The 21,932-nt window shown below is 42.2% G+C and overlaps 1 protein-coding gene across 1 annotated transcript in view; it reads left to right on the forward strand.

Moving 5' to 3' along the window:
- The first annotated feature begins 1,992 nt into the window (after positions 1-1,992).
- The window catches only part of LOC132972899 (pleckstrin homology domain-containing family A member 7-like), a 167,674-nt gene continuing 147,734 nt past the window's right edge, over positions 1,993-21,932 (forward strand). The window contains exons 1-3 of the mRNA XM_061036040.1: positions 1,993-2,153; positions 2,295-2,371; positions 2,533-2,590. Of these exons, the coding sequence (XP_060892023.1) occupies positions 2,071-2,153; positions 2,295-2,371; positions 2,533-2,590 (218 nt within the window). The 5' untranslated portion in view covers positions 1,993-2,070. The remainder of the gene's footprint in view (positions 2,154-2,294; positions 2,372-2,532; positions 2,591-21,932) is intronic.

Below are 21,932 nucleotides of genomic sequence, written 5' to 3' on the forward strand. Positions count from 1 at the left end.
AGGCTGATCTGTCTGGAATTAGAGTGTATGCCTGCACATTTGAGATCAAAGCTTTCCTTAATAAGGCCCCTAATTGGTTAAAGGAAGTCTTTAATCTCATTATCAGCTCCTCTCAGTTAAATCACTTAGAGACTCAAGGTGGCACGTCTTTTAAAGAGCACAAAATCAGCACTTTTCTTTGACCGATAGCTTCAGAGAAATAAAAGCAGCAGCTCCTCTCCTGCTCTCTGTTTTCTCTGTGGAAGCCTGATGCTGTGGTGCATTTAAGTTCTAAAGGAAAATGTGGTAACTGTGAACGACTCTGTTCACAGTTACAGAGATTGTTGCAGAGATGTGATGATGAAATGAATGTTAAGATGAATTAAATGCTGACATCTAGTACGATTAACTACTGAATCAGAGAAGAGGTTTTTAATGGGAAGATGAAGTCACCTGTTGAACAAAGTCTGACTTGTTTTCGTTTTCAAACACGAGAGAAAATGTTGCATTGTGGGAGTCTTACACCAAAAGAAGTCATGAAACAAACATCTGTATCGGAATCGGTAATCGGCTAAATTGTTATTTCAAACATCAGTATCAGCATCAGCCCTAACTTTCCTAATCGGTGCATTTCTTCTTTAAAGAAGAGCTGATTTCATATGCAGTGCAAAACATACCTTAGACCTTATTTGTGTCACACTCCACTTAACTGATCAAAGATGTGAAACATGCCTGATTAAACATTTGCTTTTGGAGCGCTCCTCATGTCGCACTGACATCATTGTATGATAAATGACAGCGTAGTGTCCCTGAACTACTTGTGTTGATGGATCATTTAGGGATCAATGTACTGTGCATGGAGCGGTTGCTTCCTGATTTAAAAAAGTAAAATCATGACGAGGCAAGGGAGACAACAAAGATCCTTTATAGTCGGATGTAGTAAATATTTTGCATGATAAACCCGAAGACCACCTGTTTAAAGTTTAACTCACATCTCTCAGGCTGTACCCAGGATTTTAGAAAAACGGAGGTCAAAAGTCCAGTTTCCTCTGTCACTACCTCCCTTCAGTATATACTGTAGGAAATGATTAACAAGCCAAACCAAACGTTTTTTTTAAAAAGAGAAAGTCTCTTAGAGCTGTGCAGTAATGTATTCAAAAAATATTATATTGTTAAATTACAGTTTGGTACGAAAAAATCAAAGCTGCTCAGGTCTCGGCTTTTCTTGACGTGCATAAAAAAACATTTGTCATATGTTGATATAACTGTTAATATTGTCACCTAAATGTGCTGAGCAGTACTCAGGAATTGAACTGGCACCTCTTGAGCTACCAGACCAATTTCCATACTTGGTCCGCATTGGACATGAACCAGTGACCCTCCGGTTCCCAACCTAAGTCTCAGTCTGTAAGGTTACTGTATGTATTGTATGTATGTAACCCAGCAACCCATCAGGTTAAAATGAAATAATATGTTACTTTTTAACTTTTGTTGCAGGAAAAACTCAGTTTCAACACCAATAGTGCACGACTAAAGACTTCTGTAAAGAGAAGCATAATAAACTTGATCTGGTCTTTCTTCCACTTTTGCTCATTGCCATGTTTTTGTAAAGTTCAGAACTTTCTACTTTTCTTTTTAATAAACCAAATTTGAAAAAAATGTAAGCTGAGAAAGTATTTGGATATTACTAGGTCCTATGTGTGATCCCAATGTTGCATTCAATGTCTTTTCTGTATTCAGTTATCCATCCGTAATCCCCAGCTGCTTAAAAAACAGGTGATTAATTGATGTGTTAAATAGTCTATTTACGAATAAAATAATGAAATTCAAACATTAACAACACCAATTAACTGAGAAGGTTGTTTTTTTTTACGATTTTTACTCAGTTTGACTTCACCTGTGCCTGTGTAGCAAAACGTATACATAATATAAGCCTATATCCGTTTAAAATGACTATGTTTAGCTTGAGATATTGTTTGTCCGAGCTTCTGAGGAGTCCCTGAAGGCAGCGCTGGCCCTGGCGGTGATCATTGAGCTCCCGGGAGACTCCATGGAGAGGGAATGACATGAAATAGGACTTCAGACCGGATCATGGCGGCGCCTCTCGGGCGGGACACCTTACCTGAACACTGGTGTTACGGTGTCTGCGCGGACGGCAGAGTCTTCTTCATCAAGTGAGTGGAAGAAAGAGCGCTTTACCGCACCGTGTCTCCCGGTTTAACGGGAGTTGTCAGCTGGTGTTTCCTTCCCGGTGGTGTAACAGGTGTTTTTCCTCTCTCTCTCTCTCTCTCTCTCTCTCGCTCTCTGTGAAACAGCGATGAGACGCGGACTACTACCTGGCTGCATCCTCGCTCCGGTGAACCGGTAAACTCCGGACACATGATCCGCTCAGGTAGCTCTGCGGGGCGGGTAGCCCTGTGTGTAATGTGCCCTTGTGTGTTCACTTTATTGTGTTTACCTTGGCTGCCAACTTCAAGTGTTGCATTTAGGGCCCAGCCCCGAGAGGAGAGGAAACTTTCAGGTGTCACCAACAAGTCTGTGGTTTCTTTACAGACCTACCTCGGGGATGGGAGGAAGGTTATACGGACGAAGGGGCCAGTTTCTTCATCAAGTAAGTACCTTCCATCTCTCTGTTATTACTACAGTCACCTGCGCAGTACTTAGAGTGGCCGTGCAGCTTAATGCGGCTCCTGCCTCTAAATCCCGGCTACGAGCAGGACTGATTACCGCAGGGACAGTGTGGATTTAAACGGGGAGTGACTGGGACTATGGCCTGCTGACCCACTAATGACCCCGCTGCTTTCATTTTGCTGCCGTGCATATTAAACAAGGATAGAAACTCCTTCACGATGTTGCTTTTGGACATTGGATTCTGGTATTCACTTTGCCTGAACTTGTTTTTACATCATGCAGTTTTTTCTCCTTATCTCAAGACTATTTTTGAATTTTGCAGCAGCCATAGCCATACCTGTGTTTACAGTCAGTTTTCTCTCTGACTGATGCTGAGCTGCTAACATATGAAATATATGGCGGATTTCAATAGGCCAATGGGTTTATCCTTTTTTTCAACATAATAACAAACTATTTGTGGTGGAAATTACTCTAATTTTCCAAGATATCTTAAAATTGTGCCATTTCTTCGGGGCAGTTTTTAAAGGTTGTAGACCATAGAGCTCAACAGAGTGCTTCTATAAGAAAAGATTTTTCTCTATAGCAGATTTGATTGTTAAGCCATAATGTCATAACCATCCAAGGTAGACTCACCACGAGTGTGAAACGATGGTTTACGCTCCTGTAGAAGACCAGCTTTCATACGATAAGAAGAACGCGGTTTAATCGCGATCTCAGGGAAAATAACTCCACTGCCCTAAATCCTGGAGTGTTACAGCGACGTCTGTGATTGGTGGAGCCCGCTGTTACCATGGCAATGTTTACCGCCCCTGCAAACTTCGACTGATGTTCCTATATAGCCTACACACAAACTACAACATATTACAACATTAATATGAACAGTATTAACACTACATCAAAGATACATTTAGAATGAAGTGCGCTAAACTATTGTTTATTGTGTCTCGTTGGAATTGCAATGGATTGTGGGATGTGTAGTTCCTTCACTACCAGAAATATTATGTACAACAGTCTTCTACCTATTTCTCTGTTTTCGTTCTCGTGTTTTGTTTTTTGTTTTGCTGAATTAAATATTTTAAAGTCGTGAGTATTCAGGTAGCTGGTTGGCTTTTCTGAAATGTCAATGGAGGAGCTTGTACAGCGCTTTTCTAGTCTTCTGACTACTCAAAGCACTTTTACACCGCAGGTCACACCTACACATTCACACACTGATGGCAGAGGCTGCTATATAAAGTGAGACCATCAGTATTAACTAATCCATTCATACGCCGCCGACAAAGCAGCGGGAGCAATTCGGGGTTAAGTGTCTTGCCCAAGGACACATTGGACATGTGGCTTCAGGAGCTGGAGATTGAACCCTCAACCCTCTGGTTGAGAGACGACCAACTCTACCAACTGAGCCACAGCAGCCCCCTTTAATGTTACAACAGATGTTTGTGGTAGAGTAATACGACAAGTGTATAAGCTGTTTTCTAAGATTTACTTTCACCTAGCCCGACATAATGTAGTTAACAGTTCTTATAGCTCGGCGGCTTGTCCTAGAAAATTGTTTAAAAAAAAATCAAATCTGCCTCTAATAGCCCAATAGTCAAAGTGTTACTGTGTAGTTACAAATTATAATGTGATATTGACTGAACTTCATCTTCTTCTCTATATGGAGACTGTAGTTTGTGGTGCTCTTAAATTGTCCTGCACCATACAGAGACGTGTTGTGAATATTTTGTCAAAAATCTTAGCAGCATATTCTGCACGGATGTTGTCTTTCTTGAGGAAGAACTGGAGTGATTACAGACAGAAAGAGAAGAGTAGGATCACTTGTAGTACTTTCTTTTTGTGCTGAAATTGGCTGAAAATCAAATCCAGCCTATTTGCTGTTTTTGGATGAGCTTTCAGTCTTGGAAATGTTTGTTAATTGGTTCCTGTCAAGGCGGCAAAACAAGCTCTGTGTCGTTTTTCTGTCTTTAGTAAATAATAAATGTTTACCCACGGTCATAATTTACTGCGATTCCCAGCACATTTAAGGTGAAACCCTTCCACAAACTCATCAAGTGCTTGATTTGTCTTTGTAGTCCATTAGAAGGATGAACATCTTTTATCTGTAGTTCATTCTGTTGTCTTGTTGTTTTGTCATGCTGCGACTTAGCGTCTCTGTGCGTACCAAAACAAAACGCTCAGAATACAAAGAAGCCGTTGCCCTTTCACCTTGGTGCATTGTATCAGTGAATGACTGCTCACCTGTATCGAAGCTGCATCGGGAGTCACGTCAACGCTGTGCCATTCCTTTTTGCCGTCTGATCTTTTGTCTGCAACAATCAGAAGAATAAAGCACCAAACAACAGCAGGTGGGTGCTTTGGCACGCCGAGCATTTGGTTCAGGACTTTGGATGGACGCTTCAAATGAAGACTCTGAACTTGGCCGAGGACTTCATAACCAAAACGTATAATGCACGCTTGACTTGGTCGTATTTCTGTCAAAGTGAACATAAGAGACACTATCACTGACCTGTTGCCTACTGTATGCGATGTCATCCATTTGTTTGAGGTACCGTTTTGAAGCGTCTACTTTGGCATTGCTGCCATCACATCAGGATAGAGCTGGAGAGGAGTGAGGAGTATGGAAATGCTAAATCTAACTAACAATTAGCCTGGCGTGGTTAGCAAGGCTCACGGTAGCTATAAGATAATGCCATGGCCTCCCCACATGAGGCGTGCCGTGACCTAACCACTAGGCCATCTGCTCCCCGTCTCTGGTCACGCTTGATGGTTTTAAGCAAATTTTTTATGGTGGTTTTACTGACGGTTTTACACACTGTGGTCACTTGATGTTTTTTTTGTAGTGATGTATTTTTAAAGATGTTTTTGTAGCTGAGTCTATGTGCCTGTATCGTCTCTACCTTGTGTGATTTAAACTGGCTGCTAAACAAATCTCAAAGTGCAGTTTGAGTTGAAGTGAAATGAAGATGAATCACATCTAAACTTACTAGATAAATGCTCATTTTCTCTTCTGCTTCCCTGAATCTGACTTCTCTTTACAACCTGTGCAGTCGCCCCCTGCTGGCTTTCGATGTAGTATTCTTTTTCTTAATGTCGTCTGATCTCTGACTATTAACTTATCACACTGTATCCTCAATTTCCTGCTGTTGCTTTTACGACTCTTATTCTCTTTTGTTGTTTGTACTGTCTCTTGATGTTTGCTTTTTAAGATTTTAAGGTTTAAGACCTTTTTCAGACCAAAAGTACATCCTCCGTTTACACCGCCAGTGACATCAAAATATATTAAAGCATGTTTTTCTGCAAACTGCAAGGTGGATGAAGTAGTGTTGAAGTCAAGACCACACTAACCAAGACCAATACATACCCAAGACCAGAGGGGCTCCGAGACCAAGGCAGGGCGAGACCATAAACATCACAGAAAAATCATCATCTTGTGTGCAGTGGGCGTGTCACTCATTTAGACAGTAAGCTAACACAGAGGAAGGTTGCAGACAAATGGGGGGTAAACACATAACTACAAATGCATTGAAGTTATTTTCTTCTTTTAGAAAGGAGCTTTTTCCTTCTAATCACAGTGATGCCGGGGAACAAAAGCCTCTCAGTGGTGGTCTTGATTTAAAATCCAGAGTCAGTTCAGTATGAGACGGAGGCAAGACCGAGTAAAGATGCTTTCAATTCCGAGACGAGACCGATGCCTTGAGACCAAGACCAATCTCGAGTGCTACAACACTAGGATGAAGTCTTCAAATCGTCTCTAATTTGATAACGAAATCTGAAAAACGATTTTTTGCAGACTGAAATTCATTGCTGTAAGCTCACCATTTGACCAATATTTGTTTTTTATGCCACTATCTATCAGTAAAAATAGGCTGCTTGAATCTTGCATATTAAATACTAGAAAAGAAAAAACCTCAGTTTGTTAATTTTCAGTTTAACTTTGGACTGGGCTCTGCCTCTTCATACCGTACATATAGTTGGTCTGTATGATGTTTTCATTGCGTGGGTTTGTTTGCAAAGCCCCCTGATGGATAATTGATTTCTCCACTTGCTGAATATTCATATTAAGACCGCACTTCTTCTAAAGCCTCAATAAGACAGAAAAACATTCACTTTGTGACTGTCAGATTTCTTGTCTCAGTCGGTCATAACAACCCCCACCCCACCACTACCCCCTCCCCACCGGATCGTGGGTTGGCGGCCTGCCAGAACAACCCCCCCACACCCCCTCCCCTCCCCACCGGATTGCTGATGGACGGTCTACCTCCCCCCACCCCCTTGTTCTCTATCCCTCTTCCTGCATCTTATCCCATCTCTCCCCCTATCCCTTTCCAAGCCCGGCGCAGTCTAGGCCTGTGAAGACTGTTTCATTATGAGCCGGGGATCCGACCGAAGATTTCTGCCTTTTAATAAGGCAGTTTTTTCTTACCACTGTAACTTTTGCTGCTTTGCTAAAGTGCTCATGATGGATAGGCCGGATCTTTGTAACATAGCAATAAGTAAGGTCTTTTACCTGCTCTTTTGTAATGTTAACAGACAAAGAGTAAGGTATTTTACCTGCTTCTTGTAAAGTGTCTCGAGATAACACTTGTTATGAGTTGACGCTATACAAATAAAAGTTGATTGATTGATAGTAATCAGATGATTTCGAGTTCTGCTGGGATTTAGTGTTTTACGACTCTGGCTCCGTGCTTCGTTATCGGGCAGACGGAGATTAAAGTGTCAGTGCAGAAAACAGGAGTCGGAGGTCATTCAAGTTGCTGTTAATGCTAACTGCCTCAGTACAAACTGTGGTGAAGCTGTTTTACACAAGTCAGCTTAGTATGTCGTTGTGTTTGACGTTAATTAGAATCCATCCGAGCAAATACTGAAGCTGTTTTGTTGTGGGCTGATGTGTTACTCAGATGTTTATGAAGCTGTTTTCACATATGCACACAAAATATCTAGACAATTTCAGGAGGACTGCTCCGGAGATTCTCCTGACCTGGCTGTTCACATATGCGCCTCACAGCGGGAGACTATCCCTGTGTGACAGGAGGGGGGCCGAGGGGGTCTCCCGAGGTAAGACCTGCCTTTATATAGACGCTCAGTGTTGTCCAATGGAGGGAAAACGTCAAGAAAAGAGCGCCACACTGTTAAATAGAAAATGTAATGCAGCCTTTTAATGACGTGCATGGAGATCGTAGTGGTAGCATGTTTACACTCTATGCACCGTGCAGCAGACACAGGATTTAAACGTTACCTCCCCTCCTATTGGCTGGAGGTGAATTCTCTGGAGAATATCCTGCTGAGTTCTCACATCAGCTCACTCGGACTTGCTGCGGAAAAAATACTAGGGGTTTGGAAGGAGAAACTCCAGGTGAAGTTTGAGCGAATAACTCGTCTGTTTGCGTTCACACACATACAGCTCCTCCTGGATATGTCTGCAGTTTTTCAGGAGATTTCTGCAAGTGTGTGTTATGTGAATTTCTGCTAAAATGAAACCGTTGGTTTACGCCACACCTTCTCTTGTTTTGCCTTAAACTCAAACTCATTCAGTATTTTAATTGGCCATCAGGCTGTTAACAGTCTGTTGTTTGTGAGTCGGTCTTAATGTTCAAAGCTGTGGAGCATCTGTGGAATTTCTCCCAAAACGTAAAAATGCTCAGCCTTGATGCCTTAAAGGGAGAAAAGCCACAGGTGGTAATCTTGTGATGCGGCCTTGTTCAGCAGCTTATGTTCCTGTCCATCAGGTTAAAAGCAGTAATGAAGTTTGAGAAACTCTCTGAGTCGTCAAGGTTACTGGATTTACCTGTCACTGACTTCAATACAAACAATCCCTGCTACTTTTACAGTTTGTAACGCGACAGCTGTGTCATTGTCTGAAAGTCGGTGGCCTTCGCTGACTGAATTTAGCCCAGATGTTCCGCAAATCAATGGGGCGTGCCATGACACCTGTCACTCATTTAAACGACAGAAGGGATTGGATGAGGATGCTCACAAAATAAGTCAATTAAGAGATATCATGTTTTTCAGGTTGGTTCCACCAAAAAAATGTAAAACATTTGTATTTAGACAAAAAAAAAATTATTATCCCCGTTGTATAAGAAAGGTAGGGCTCATGAAAGCATGATGTCATCAAAACTGAATCGCCAGCTTAAGCGGGGTTCACACTACAAGATAATCGGGCTGATTTTGGGCTTCCGACTAAAGTCAGCAAAGGCCCGATTATCTGATGGATCCAAAGATTATCTTGCATGATTCTCCTGTCGTGTGAGGTGTGTTCAGAGTGATTCAAACCTCCCCGATCTGCTCGCAAGATGATCGGGGGCCGCCTCAATTTGAAATCGGAACAGAAATCGTGTCGTGTGGGAAGAACGCAGAGGACGGCCGAGCACGCACTCTGTGAAATGTCAATAGCCAATAGGGAAGCAAGCTGACAGAAGCAGGAAGCACAACTGACAAAATGTTCATTGTAATGGATATACCAGCTAACAGCTCAACACATTTAGCTCGACAATCATATTTGTTAAGTTTTGACCGCACAAGATTACACATTATGATACTCTGATGAATGAGTCTGTTGGTGTGTGTGGTCGTCTCGTTGCTTTCCACACACTACAAGAAGCGAACTGTTAATCTGTCATGATTTGTCTTCATGTGTGGATTTAAGTGGAAATCTTTGAGTGTGTGCCTGGCCTTCCAAACACAAACCTGTTGACTGCTTTTAAAGTCGACTGTCGTACTGTGGTGTTTTGTGACTTTCTCTTCAGGTGTGAACAGAAACCTTTTCTTTATGAGTCGAGTAATATAACTCTCTTCTCCTTCAGCCTGAGAACAATATTTGTCTCCATCTCCAAACTTTTAATTGGCGTATGAACGGTATTTCTTGAGCAGAAATGAAAGGTGAAGTAATAACAAACTTGAAGTCCAATATCCTCTTCACATCGGAGGGGGGCTGTTTGTCTAGAGGCCATGTTTATATAACACCCTCCCCCCCTCTCCCTGCTCGGCTGTCTGTTCTGGATCCTCTTCTATCCCAAAAATGTTTTTCATGTTTTTATTACAAGCAAAAGAACAACACAGCTCCCCCTGTGTCTCCGCATGGTTCTCTTCAGACTCTCGCAGAGTTCTTGGCATCGACTTATTTGGAGAAAAAGAAACCTCATTTCATCCCTCTCTCTTAAACAGGAAACTATCTGCTGCTTGAGACGTCGTATCTCACAGCGGACTGAATCGCTCTCAGATGTTCCTTTTTATTGTTTTAATGGAGCCCAGAGAAATATCCTCTGTGGTTTAGAAAGTATCCAAACAAACACAGCAAAGCCAAGAGTGATACTCTTAAAGTAACTTCTTATTTCTTTTGTAAGATGCATTTTGTTTTAGTCAAAGCGATGCCGACCACTCGATGGAGCACGTCTCAGTCTGAGGAGTGAGCTTCTTCATGGTTTTCTATTATTGATGATTGACTGGATGTTTAAAATAATTTTTAAATAGGTTGCATCCTCTTCTTCTGCAATGACTTCATATCAGCAGACCGGAGAGAAAACATTCTGTTTATCCTAAAGTTTAAACTCAAGGATTCACGTAAATGTTGAACGATTATAGGGATGTGAACTCGAGTATCTTGATATTATGTTCAGTGATAATGTATTGATTCTAATATCACTATAGATCATATTTCATAGTTCCCGTCTAGATACTTTTTTTTTTCAATTGATTAGTCAAATTGTTATTATTGTTTATTTTTGGGCCTTTTTGTGTCTTTATTGTAGAGATAGGACAGTGGATAGAGTGAGAAATCAGAGAGCGAGAGAGTGGGTAATGACATGCGGTACAGCAGCCGCAGGCCGGATTCAAACCCTCTGAAGGTCTCGTTTGAGCTCATGACGCTCAGATGACGAGTCAAACGTAATATCCACCTCACGACATCAAACTAACACCATAAACAAGCACTGTCATGATGTGTGATGGAACAAAGGATGAGTAATACTCATGATGGCCACAAAAATGATTTATTTTGACTTTGCTTCGATTCACTCTTTAAACCCAAACTAGGATGTTGTTGGCATGGCTACATGTCAGTTCCTTTTTATGCTGAGGTTAAATTCAGACGCATTTTATTCTACAGGAAACATAGAATCTGCCTCGCCATGGAAACCGTCAAGTCCACTTTTACCCACAAATATAGAAATGTTCAAACATTTGGAAGGGAATGATGTAGAGTCAAGAAAAGCCATTTTTGATCTGCTGGAAATAGTGACCTTTTGGCCTATTATAAGACTTAATTATGCAGGTTTCATTATTGTTTTCTGTTGAGGGATGAATAATCGCTCCTCCTGGACTTGTTAATATAAACTAAGAGCAGAGTAAATGCCTTTGCTTCCAGCTAAATAAAGAGAATTTGGCATCGTTTAACGCCTTTATGAGTAGCGTTTAGCATAAAAACATGAAACTCCTGTTTTTGGTTTTGTTTTCCTACAGACACTCACGGCAATATATATTTCTTCTGTTAACCTTTGCGAGTCCCAAAAGTGTTGATGAGCTCATTGTAGACGTAGCAGCATCAGCATCAGCAAACAGATTGTGTCTGCCTCTGGCTGTTTCCTTGTTGTTTTTTCTCCCCCCTGTTCTTCCCCAACAGACACTCTTAGTCATTCTTTGCCCGGGCTTGCTTCAGCAGCGCCTTCTTATGTCCCCCTGTGGACAAGTGGGACGAAAGTATGAGTTTGTTTGACGACTTCCACCTCCGCTGGTTAACCCCCCCTCCCCTCACATACCTCTCTGCAGAATTTATCAGCATGTGTGTCAGTGTGTGTTATAGTCATTTGTTTGTCTAACTTTCCCACTATTTGTCCTCTATCCTGTGTTTGCTCACGCTCATACCTACGTACATGCAAACAGACATGATGTGTCATGAGATGTGTCATCCTCTCTTACCTCGCTCTGAGGGGCCTTCAGGAGCTCCTTCTCCTCCCTGTATCCTGCAGACTCTCACCAGCAGGGGGCTCCTGCTACAGAGAGGTGTGGATAAGATCCAAGGAGGGATCAACCTCCTGCATGACTGGGTTCAACTGGAGGGGATTTAAGGCCAGCAGGAAGTAGAGGGAGAAAGAAAGGGATGGAAAAATGTGAGAAAGCCAGGCGGAGAGTGTGAGAAGTCAGGGTTGTGTTGGTGCTGAAGACAGCTGGATGAGTCCTGTCCTGACTCATTATCCTCCAGCTTCTCTAATCTGAAGGTGTGAGAGACACGGTCACTGACCTGCGGAACCTCTGACTCTGTTTACAACCTCCTGTAATATAAGGCTGTTGATTTCACTTTCCTGCAGTAAATGAAATATTTGCAGCAAAATAATCAGATACATTTGGATGCAGTATTCCTTCCTGATTTAGACTTGAGTATTGGCCATTATCCCTCCAATACCAGTATGATAATAAACAATAGACAGATCTTTTTTTAACTTTGATATAATACAAGTAAAAACCAAACAAAATCCTAGTCCCCCAAAACTGGGTCATTTTCTTGTTTTTTAATTACCAAGAAAGTGCATGCAAACCTTTACATCGGGGAAGTTGCACAAATATTTTGGCAATGTTTCATCACCGCAATTTTGCTAACAGATTTATGCAATGCAGACAGTGCTCTCTCTTGTTGTTGAAGCAGCAGCTTTGTTTCAAACCATGACTGAGGATCTGTAGTTGTTTTTTTGTTTTGTTTTAAAGCTTTTAGAGATTTTATTTTGATTTTAAAGGTCACATGTCATGCAAAGTACACTTCACCTTGTTTTCTAACACCCTAGTTTCCCTAGTTTCTCCACACACCCTCTAATTATGAGAAAAGTCCATCCTCTCTGTCTTTTTCCTGCTCAACTTTTCAGAAAATGTGTACTCAAACAGGCGGTTTGGAGATTTTTTTTTTTCCCTTCATGACATCACAAAGGGCAGTAACCCCTCCCCCAGGTGGGTGACACTCCCACAGCTAGGTGTTTGTTCTGCCCTCTGAGTCTGCCTTCTCACCGTAAACAATAGGACATGGAGCGAGAAAGACCAAGACACCCAAGCCCTTCCAGAGAGGGGGCGTGGTCAGACACAGCTCATTTACATATTTAAAGCTACAGACACAGAAACAGCCTGTTCTGAACAGGGCTGAAAGAAAAGAGGGGTTTATAGACATGATCAAATACAGGATCAGAGTGGATTTAGAACAAGAAACTTCACAGACATGTTTTGAGGAGCTCTGAGACTTATTTAACTTGTTGAAAAGGAGGATAATATGTGACCTTTCAAACATGTGGTATCGAAAATGATCGAAATGTGTCAAAGTATGGACATTTTTAAAAACCTTCTCATTCGTGGTAAAACACTGATTTTTGACATTTAGCCTGCTGTAACTGACTGCAGTCTGCTACACTATCGTTGTTCATGTCCCCCATCATTACATGAAGATGAGGACTATCAGTTCATTGTGTCGTATAAGTCATGGTACTTGTACATTGACTGGCATACATTCCCAAAACAGATACATCCTGATATAACGTCAACTGTTTTATAAAAACTAAAACTCATAATTGAAATGTAAAACCAGTCTTCTCCAGCTCAGTGCTGATGAATGACTCAGGAGTTTGCAGTGCACCGAGGTGACGTCTCTGCAGAAAGCTGACTTTGCAGTGATTTGAACGCTGCTTGATTGTCAGAGTAAGGACAATGATCGTATCACCAAGCCGTGACCAAGAGGCTTATCTCAAAGCAGCTTACACTAATGTCAGGAGTACGGCCTCCAAGACTCAAACCTTTAAGACTCTGTGTTTGTGTTGACTGTAGGTACCACCAGGACCTCTGATTTTGAGTCATGACTTTGTTAAAGGAGGTGGGCTTACTGTCTGCATAGTGTGGGCTCACAATGACACACATCCAGTCCTTCAAAGTGCTCAGCATGAATAGATACTTGGTTAAAAGCTTTGCATTTCTGTTTAAAAAAAGAAAAAGAAAAACGAAACACAGCAGCTCACACTCTTTCTCAATGAACAGCGGGATAACCTTGAATGTCTCTGTCATATACCTCCCAGACAACCAATAAGAAGAATGAAAGGATGAGTCAGAGCAGAAAATATTCCTGCGTTCCCGGAAAGATGTGGGACATGAGCTGGCCCGGCTGTTTCCATTTTTCAAATCTTGATTTTGAAAGAGAGGTGTGTGGTCCCCAGGTGAACACAGCTCTGAATAGACCTAAATATAGACTCTGTGCACAGAGAAGGCCACGCTGCATTAGGCCGAGTCGTCCTGAATGGCTGCTTTCAGGTTGTTTTCCCACTCAGAAAGGACATCTTCATGCAATACTTTTAGAAAAGCAGATGTTTTTTTTCCCTTCCTGGTGGACGCTCTCTGTGGAGCTGCTGATAAAAACTGATGGATCATATTAAAGGCGTGAGGACACAGGGCTGGTTTGTGCTCACCGCCTGTCGCTCTTTGTCCTCGGATGAAAAAAAGAGGCTTTGTTTTGTCGTGGTAAACCAAAGAACCAACAGTTCTCTGGCAGACAAATAAAGGCTGGAAGAGAGCGCTTTGTCAACAATGGCGTTTCTGTTGTCTTCATTGGTTGAAGGTGCTAACCGGTTCCTGTGTTTGCTTTTTGAAAACTGCAGGAGAGTTTAAGATGACTTCCTGTAAATGTCAGCCCAAGGACGCCGTGTGTATCCAATGTTTTGTGTTCTGCACTTAATGATTCGCTTTCTGGATATTTGCTTCCAACACCTGCTTCTCTGTTTCAGCGACATTTAGCAGAATTGTTTATTTTAGCCTCATGACTGTGTTTCAGTAGACTTCAGATTATGAGGGTCAATCAGTAACTCTCAGAGGTGTCCAGGTGAATCATTTCATGACTCTATTCTTGTTTCACACATTTCAAAGGTTTATTGTTGGCTGGAAATTTCCTCCAAAGTGGACATGAAAGAGTTTAAATATTTGAAGGATTTACCTGCTGCAAAGCTGAAATGCTTAATAGGAATGCAACATGACAGGAGATTCGGAACATCAGACCCAAAAACAAAGACCCTGAAATGACTCACATTTCTCAGTTGAATCTCTGCTCTCTCTTGTTTTTGATCTGAGTCATTGTTCATAAAGTAAGGCAGCATTGACAGCATGAAAGGCTTAGAAGAGTTTTTAAACAAGTCCTCAAAGAACATGTTCTTAAGATACGACATACTAACCCTAACCCTGTCCCCAGAGAGTCCTGCAGTTACAAGAGAATTAAAAAGTACATAAATAGAGATCATACGATTCCACATATATATAAAAACACCTTCCTGCAGCTGTGACATATTGACATGTTGCACAGCCCTTTGGCACATCATCCTACATGACCTCTTATTCAGAATATTAACGCACGTTGGGACAAATTAATGTTTATAGCGGTTCAGCCTGGACCCTGAATCTTCTCCCAGAGGAGTAAGAGCTGAAACTCAGAGTAACACTAACATATATTTCTGCTGAACTCCATTGACTCTCAGTCTGAAGCACATACGCCAGGCCTATTCAACTGGCCGCCCAGGGGCCAACTCCGGCCGGCGGATGACATCAGACTGGCCCGCGGATCAGTTCCAATAAAAATTAAATAAATCCTTAACAGGGGGGAAAACTTGTGAAGGCTTGTAAAGTGTTAAAAACAGCAAAGCGCTCCCGTTTAATAGAACATCTTTGGTCCTGTGCTAGCAGCCTATCACAAGCTTGTGTTGTTGATTGAAAAAAACATAAAACATGGGTCCTTCAGCCAAAGTAAAAAATAATCATAAAAGTAAGAAAAGGACAGTATGGATCAGTTATTTTGGTGCCATTCCCAACTTTCGACAGTGGAAACGCAAATAAATGCGCAGCGTACCGGACCGAACTGGACTGCTTTGTGAAAAGAGGCTTTACATGTGAAAAATGAGACCCATGTTTGTTGTTATTGAGGTTTGATCTGATGCTGAACTGGAATACCAAAATAAAGAATAGTCAAAGCTTTGCATTGAGCCCTAAAAACAAAATCTGTTTCTGAGTCCGATACAGCGCTGAACTTCTTATGAAATCACAGCGTGTGTATTGATGTTGTGGTTTGGCTTGACTGAATACTTTCACCACTTTTTGTTCCGCTTAAAGCCAAAGAATCAAGTCAGTGCAGGAATGCTGAGTAAATATTTGATGATTGTTTGCCTCTCAAGGAGACAGAACGTAGAAGCTTTTGAAAGAAAGGGTCTTTTTTCTTTTTGTTCGAGAACAACTTTGGAAAAAGCTGAGAACATTTTCATCAAGTTCAGGTCAGGGAGCTTCCAGAGGGAGAGAGAGTATCTGCTGAGGAGGCAGCCTCTCTCTCTCTCTCTCTCTCTCTCTTCCTCTGTGCTGGCTCTCTTACTCTTTCTGGTTTTTGGTCAGTCATGACAGATGACCCTTCTCTCTTCCTCTGCTGCACCTTCACCTCCTGACCTCATTTATTTTCCTCTTCCTCTCTGAGAGGTTGAGCGAGGTCGAGACGGATGGGGAGTCCTTCTCTTATCAGTCCAGAAAGTCACTAGTGAGGTGTGAATTCACAGCTCTTGTTTATAATTACAGTTTCAACATTTAAGAATCACATTGAGACGAAAGAATCCTGCGCACGACTCTCGCTCAGCATCACCAATTAATTAGAATAAGTCATGACGTTTCGGTCCCTCTGAACCTTTGACAAGTGTGTTCTCACTTGTCATGTGTGTTTGTCATGTGATATGGTAGTTTGGCTTCATTATAGTATAAGAGGAGGAAGAAACGTGTCATCCATCATGATATACAGTCAATGATTTTTAGGTGAAGATTATTTCAAGATTATTTTTCTCAAGTTTTTTTACACAAGCCAAGTTATCTGCAGAGGTATCACCCTCCAGTACAAACTGTCCTTGAATCAAGACTGATACATATAATTAAAGATCCCACATTATTCCCATGTTCACCTTTCATGTTGTCAGTCTGTGAAACCTTTAGAGTAGCAGCTCATAAAACTCCTTATTTGTCTGATGTCAGCCTCTGCCTGAAACTGTTTGTTTCAGCTGCTGTCTCTTTAAGGCCCCCCTCCCCATGTGCCCACTCTCTTCTGACTGGCCAGCTCTCTGGAAGCCTTTCCAGGGGGGCAGAACGCTGCAGGGCTGCCAGGGTGGGGCAGCTCTCTAGTGCTTGGAGACGAGAACCTGTGCAAACGGCTTCACTTCCCTAAGTAGAGGCTTGAAGCCATCTCAGGAAATCCAACGCATGTTTTCCCCCGTGAGCTGAGTGAAATAAAAACCTCACAGCATATCCGTTCGCTTTTGTAACATTTGGAATCCAAATGTGACATTTTGATGGAGTTTCAGGTCTGAAGATCTTTGATTTAAAGCTGTGAGCTCCGTTTGTTTCAGGAGTGACGTTAATGGAAGGTAAGAGTCTGATAAGAGCAGTGAGTCAGTGTTTCTGTCTGAGTCTGACTGATGGTATTCAAACAGAAACCCCACAGGGAAACAGTCAGCATCGCTGCTAGCTAATGATTGATCAACAGCTCAGTGAGAGAGTGTGTGTGTGTGTGTGTGTGTGTTTGTGTGTAGTCGAACACATTCTTGTTTCCTTGTTTCATAGTAACTGTAGAAACTCAGATAAAAGAGAAAAGGCTTCTTTTATTCTCTTTCAGATCACCAGAGCTGACGTCAAGCATCACAGATATTTATCAAACAAACATCTTCATCATCGTTGGTATTAACTTGTACAATAGATCTTTTTTTTTTTTCCAACACTCATCGAACAAATGATCGTCTTCTGTTCTCTGTCATCTTTGTGTCAGAATTGTTCCATTGAACTCTTGAACGGTTTCTTTCTTTCCTCATTAGCTGATATTTCTCAGCTCAGTTCTGAAGTGGTGCTGTGGCCAAAACCCAATCAACCCCCCCCCCCCCCCCCCCCCCCCTTTGGTCCTGTCCTCTATCTGAAGTGCATCAAACAGGAAATGACAATTCAGACTGGAGCAACACTAATCTACAAGGCACTTTTACTTTTAAACGATTCATTGATGTCTTAGTTAAGGCAGGGTCATGTTAGACTTCTTAACAGATCGGAGGTGTTTTGGTATCAAGCCTTCAGCAGTAGGTGAAAGATTTGAACCCCTTCTGCTACCTCAGCTTGGGGTCAAAGTCCTTGCTACACAAATCCTTTGAGCTTCATACTCAGAACATGGAATAAACAGCAAGCCATTGCTTTAAAGCCATTATGAATTATGCACTTCTGAAAATTTCAGGGCAAATTGATGCTCGAGATTCTAAGATGGCGACAGATGTAAGAAATGAATATCCCATAAAAGACTGCCTTAGACCCCGTGTTGAGCTAGCGCTTTTTCTGTGAGCCAGCGTCTTTTTTTCCATTGTTTCCTAAAAGGAGAGGGCGTTTGCAGCATCAGGCGGCCGCCCAGAGAAAAGGCGAAACATTCAGCTTTTGTTTGCCGAGTTTTTTAGTGCAGCCACTCCGGGCGCTTCGATTTGAAAATCTTTCAACTTCTCAGAAAGGCGCTGTTGACTTCACCGGCGCTCTTTTTTTCAAATGTACGATATTCCCTGTAGTTTTTGCCGCCTCTTTGCTCCGTGTCTGATGGGGAAAAAGCGATCTAACATAACGCAGATGTCAATAATGTGATGTCATAATGTGGCATGAAGCGATGTCACGTAGTCAAACTCTGACATGTTTTCATGTCAAACATGGGAGAAAATGGTGGCATTGTAGGAGTCTTACACAAAAAGAAGTCCAAGAGAAACATCGGAATGGGCAATCGGCTAAATTGTTATTTCAAACATTGGTATCGGTGTTGGCCCTGATCTTCCCAATCGATGTATTTCAAATGATTTCGGTTCATACTACATACTCAGTGTGACGTCCAAGACCAAGATCATAAATATCACTGAAAAATCATCATCTTGTGTCACGCACTTAGACTGTGACACCGGGACAGTTGCGGCCGTAACCCGGGGGAAAGAAATCTAATTATGACAGAATAAATGTTCATTGTTTTAGAAAAGAATGATCCTTTGAATCAAAATAATGATGTGGAAAGAAAGCCTGTCAGTAGCGGTCTTGATTTAAAATCCACCGAGACAAGACCGAATCAAAATGCCTCTGATGACGAGACGAGACCCAAACCTTCAAAAAGTGGTCTAGCAACCGGCCATGAGACCAAGACTGATGTCGAGTACTACAACAATAGCGTGCGCCTCTTGAGTGTTTTCTTTATATTTCTTGTCTTTGTTTTAAATTCTCTTGTAACTCGGATGTTTTATTTTGGAGACATCTATTCTTGGTCTTCCTCTTCTTCTAGCTCTCTTTTTCTTTCTCACACTTTTATTCGAAGATTACTCCTTGGGGTAATTTCACTGTGTAGTTGTGTGTGTGTGTGTGTGTGTGTGTGTGTGTGTGTGTGTGTGTGTGTGTGTGTGTGTGCGTGTGCGTGAGCTCAATCCTATCTTTGAAGATAGTCTGAAAATGGAAGTCTTGAATATTTAACCTTGCCCCGAGGCTGCCTTATTAATCCTCAGACTCTCAGACTAACAGAGGCCGTCATGTGGTCCATCACGACGCTCTCTGGGAACAGAAAGGATCATATGTACGGATAGAAGCAGAGCGACGGACCGCACGGGTGAAAAATGAAGTCCGGAAATGTTTGCTGTGTCCGGTTCGGTGTGAGACAAACTGCCAGCTGCTTCCAAAAAGAAAAAAAAAAACAAATAATGGATGAAAGAGTTGAGAGAGAAAACTCTACAAAGAAACACCTACACATCTAAACTTCTAAACTTTGAGTAAAGTTAGGATGATTCTCTCTCTTGTTATCATCTTTAAATAATGTTTATTTGCTTGCCTTCCTACACGTCCCTCTTTTCTTTTTAATAATTATTTCATTGTGCAGAGTTCAGAAGCTGACAGGCTTTCTTCTGCTGTTATTTGAATCAAAAAAAAATAAACAAGGCAGAGCAATTTCAATATTTATGAAAGTCAGATTTCTGTGACAAATTGTTACTCAGGTAAATGTCACTCCTACACATGCATACAGATGAGGCTCCTCACTTAAACATTTCTTGAAATGTCAATCAAGCCGTAAAAGAAGCCGATTTGTGTGCAGGGCCGCGTGTCTCTCGATGGACTGGGAACAGCTGCAGTCCATTTCCTGCATGTTAAAGAAGAAAGCCGAGTCATACATGGAATTTCATCTTCCCTTCATGTGTCGACTGTCTGATCAGCATTACGTCCTCCGCTCTTACATAATCGTTAAAACCTGTCAACCATCGAGCGCCTCCATGAGGACTGGGCGTCACCAAAGACTACTCCTTCATATCCTCGTCCGTGCTTTGAGTTTTCCAGAGTTTAATTCCTGCTCCTTGTGGGGTTTAAAATATAAGTCTTGCAACCCTTGTGAAGTCATGTCACTCTTTGAGGGATGAGCATGAGACGGGCTCACAGTAAACAAATCAACATGATTTCTGTAGCAAAACGACACTCCTGAGTTAGAAATTCACATGAAGAGACAGCAAAGTGTCAGTCATCGCGCCGGGTCTTAGAAACAGGACGTTGGCAGTGAAGAAACCACAAATGAATGACAAAGCACAGAATGTAAAAATGTAAATTTGATGTAAACTCAGGATGAAGAACCTGACGGATCTGTCTTTCAAAGAGGCGTTTTTTGTTTTAGATGTGTACAGTTTATACTCAATGTAACTCACTTACCTTCTCCAGATTTTGGAAATACACATACGTAGGTTAAAGAGCTTGACTTAATATACATTAAGTCAGTGGTTCTCAACTCGTCTTGCCTCAGGACCCACCACCTACTCCTGAATCTACTACTACCTACCTACTGCAAGAATCGTGTCCCAAATTTCTGATATTTTTCGACCTGTCAGATTTATTTACTGACTGACCTCAGTTGGTACAAAAACATGTGACAGAAGTAAGAAACTGAACAAAATAAACATGTTTTAAAAAGCTCTTCATAGACTTTTCCAGGCAAACATTCGCGACCCACTGAAAATAGCTCGGCGACCCCCCCCCCCCCTTGGTCCCGACCCACCAGTTGAGAACCACTGCATTAAGTAATGAGGAAAGATTGTCAAGTGGACCAAACCTCTTCTCTTGGGTCAAAGTCCTGTGTGTGTTTGTGTTCACCCTAACTGTTGGCATTTAAGCTTCCCACCCTGAGCGAGATGTCAGAGGAAAATCTCTGCTGTGAGAATATTTTCAGAGTAAAATCAAAACTTCAAACTAGAGGAGAATGTCGGGTTTGTTTAGTGTCATTACTTGAAACACTGAGCCACAGCAAGGCACTGCAGCATTTTTTTTTTTTGAAGATTTTTTTGGGGGGCGTTAAATTCCTCTGTGGGGACAGGACAGTGGACAGTGGATAGGGTCAGAAATCAGGGAAAGAGAGAGTGGGGAATGACATGCAGGAAATGAGCCACAAGCTGGATTTGAACCCGGGCCACCCGAGTCTGGGACTACAGCCTCTGTACATGGGGTGTTCGCTCTAACCACTAGACCACCAGCGCTCCAAGGCTGCAGTATTTGACGATATCTGCCATAGTTATGAAAAATATCTAATATGGAAAAATGCATGGAATTAAGAGCCTACAAATGGAAACATGCACCAACAGCCGGCTGAATTTCTCCACATGACGAGCCCACGCGTCTCCATAACGTGGGACCGGCTTGTCTCGCTCTTTTCTCTACATGTCTGCTGTGTGCGGAAAAAGGGCGGAGGGGGTCCATCTGTGTTCAACACTGAGCGATCGAGGACGCACACAAAGGGAGGGATTGAAGGACACGGATGCAAATTGAGAGCGAGGAGAAACAACAAGATGGTTAATACAATGTTGTGGCTCTTAAAGTCTGGCTGCTCGTGGGAGACAGTAACACTTCTGTCAGCGAGGAGGAGGAGGAGGAGGAGGGCCAGGCCGCCAAAACATTAGCAATGCAACCGAGAAGCAGAAAATCATGTGAGGAGAACCGGGGAGGTCGGAGACAGAGAGGACAGGAGAGACGGGGGAGAAACAGAGAAGGGATGATACTTAGAAATCAAAGTCTATGATCTACTTTCTCAGTGACTTTTTCTTGAGATTCTCTTGAACGTAAAGTTTGAGACTGAGGAGGAAACAGCGGCGAGAGAAACAGATGTTACATGTTGAAGGTTTGCGATGAACATCTTGACGGGAGGACTCTAAATTAAAAGTTTCCAGCAGCTAAAAGTGAGGTTTCAGAGATACAGAGTAAAGAGGACCTTTATTGTGAAAGGATGGGTACCTGCTGTAGCCGTGACCCTACACAGGAGGCTGGTCATGAGCTGGTTA

The sequence above is a fragment of the Labrus mixtus genome, chromosome 4, assembly GCF_963584025.1.
Source record: "Labrus mixtus chromosome 4, fLabMix1.1, whole genome shotgun sequence".
NCBI lineage: Eukaryota > Metazoa > Chordata > Actinopteri > Labriformes > Labridae > Labrus > Labrus mixtus.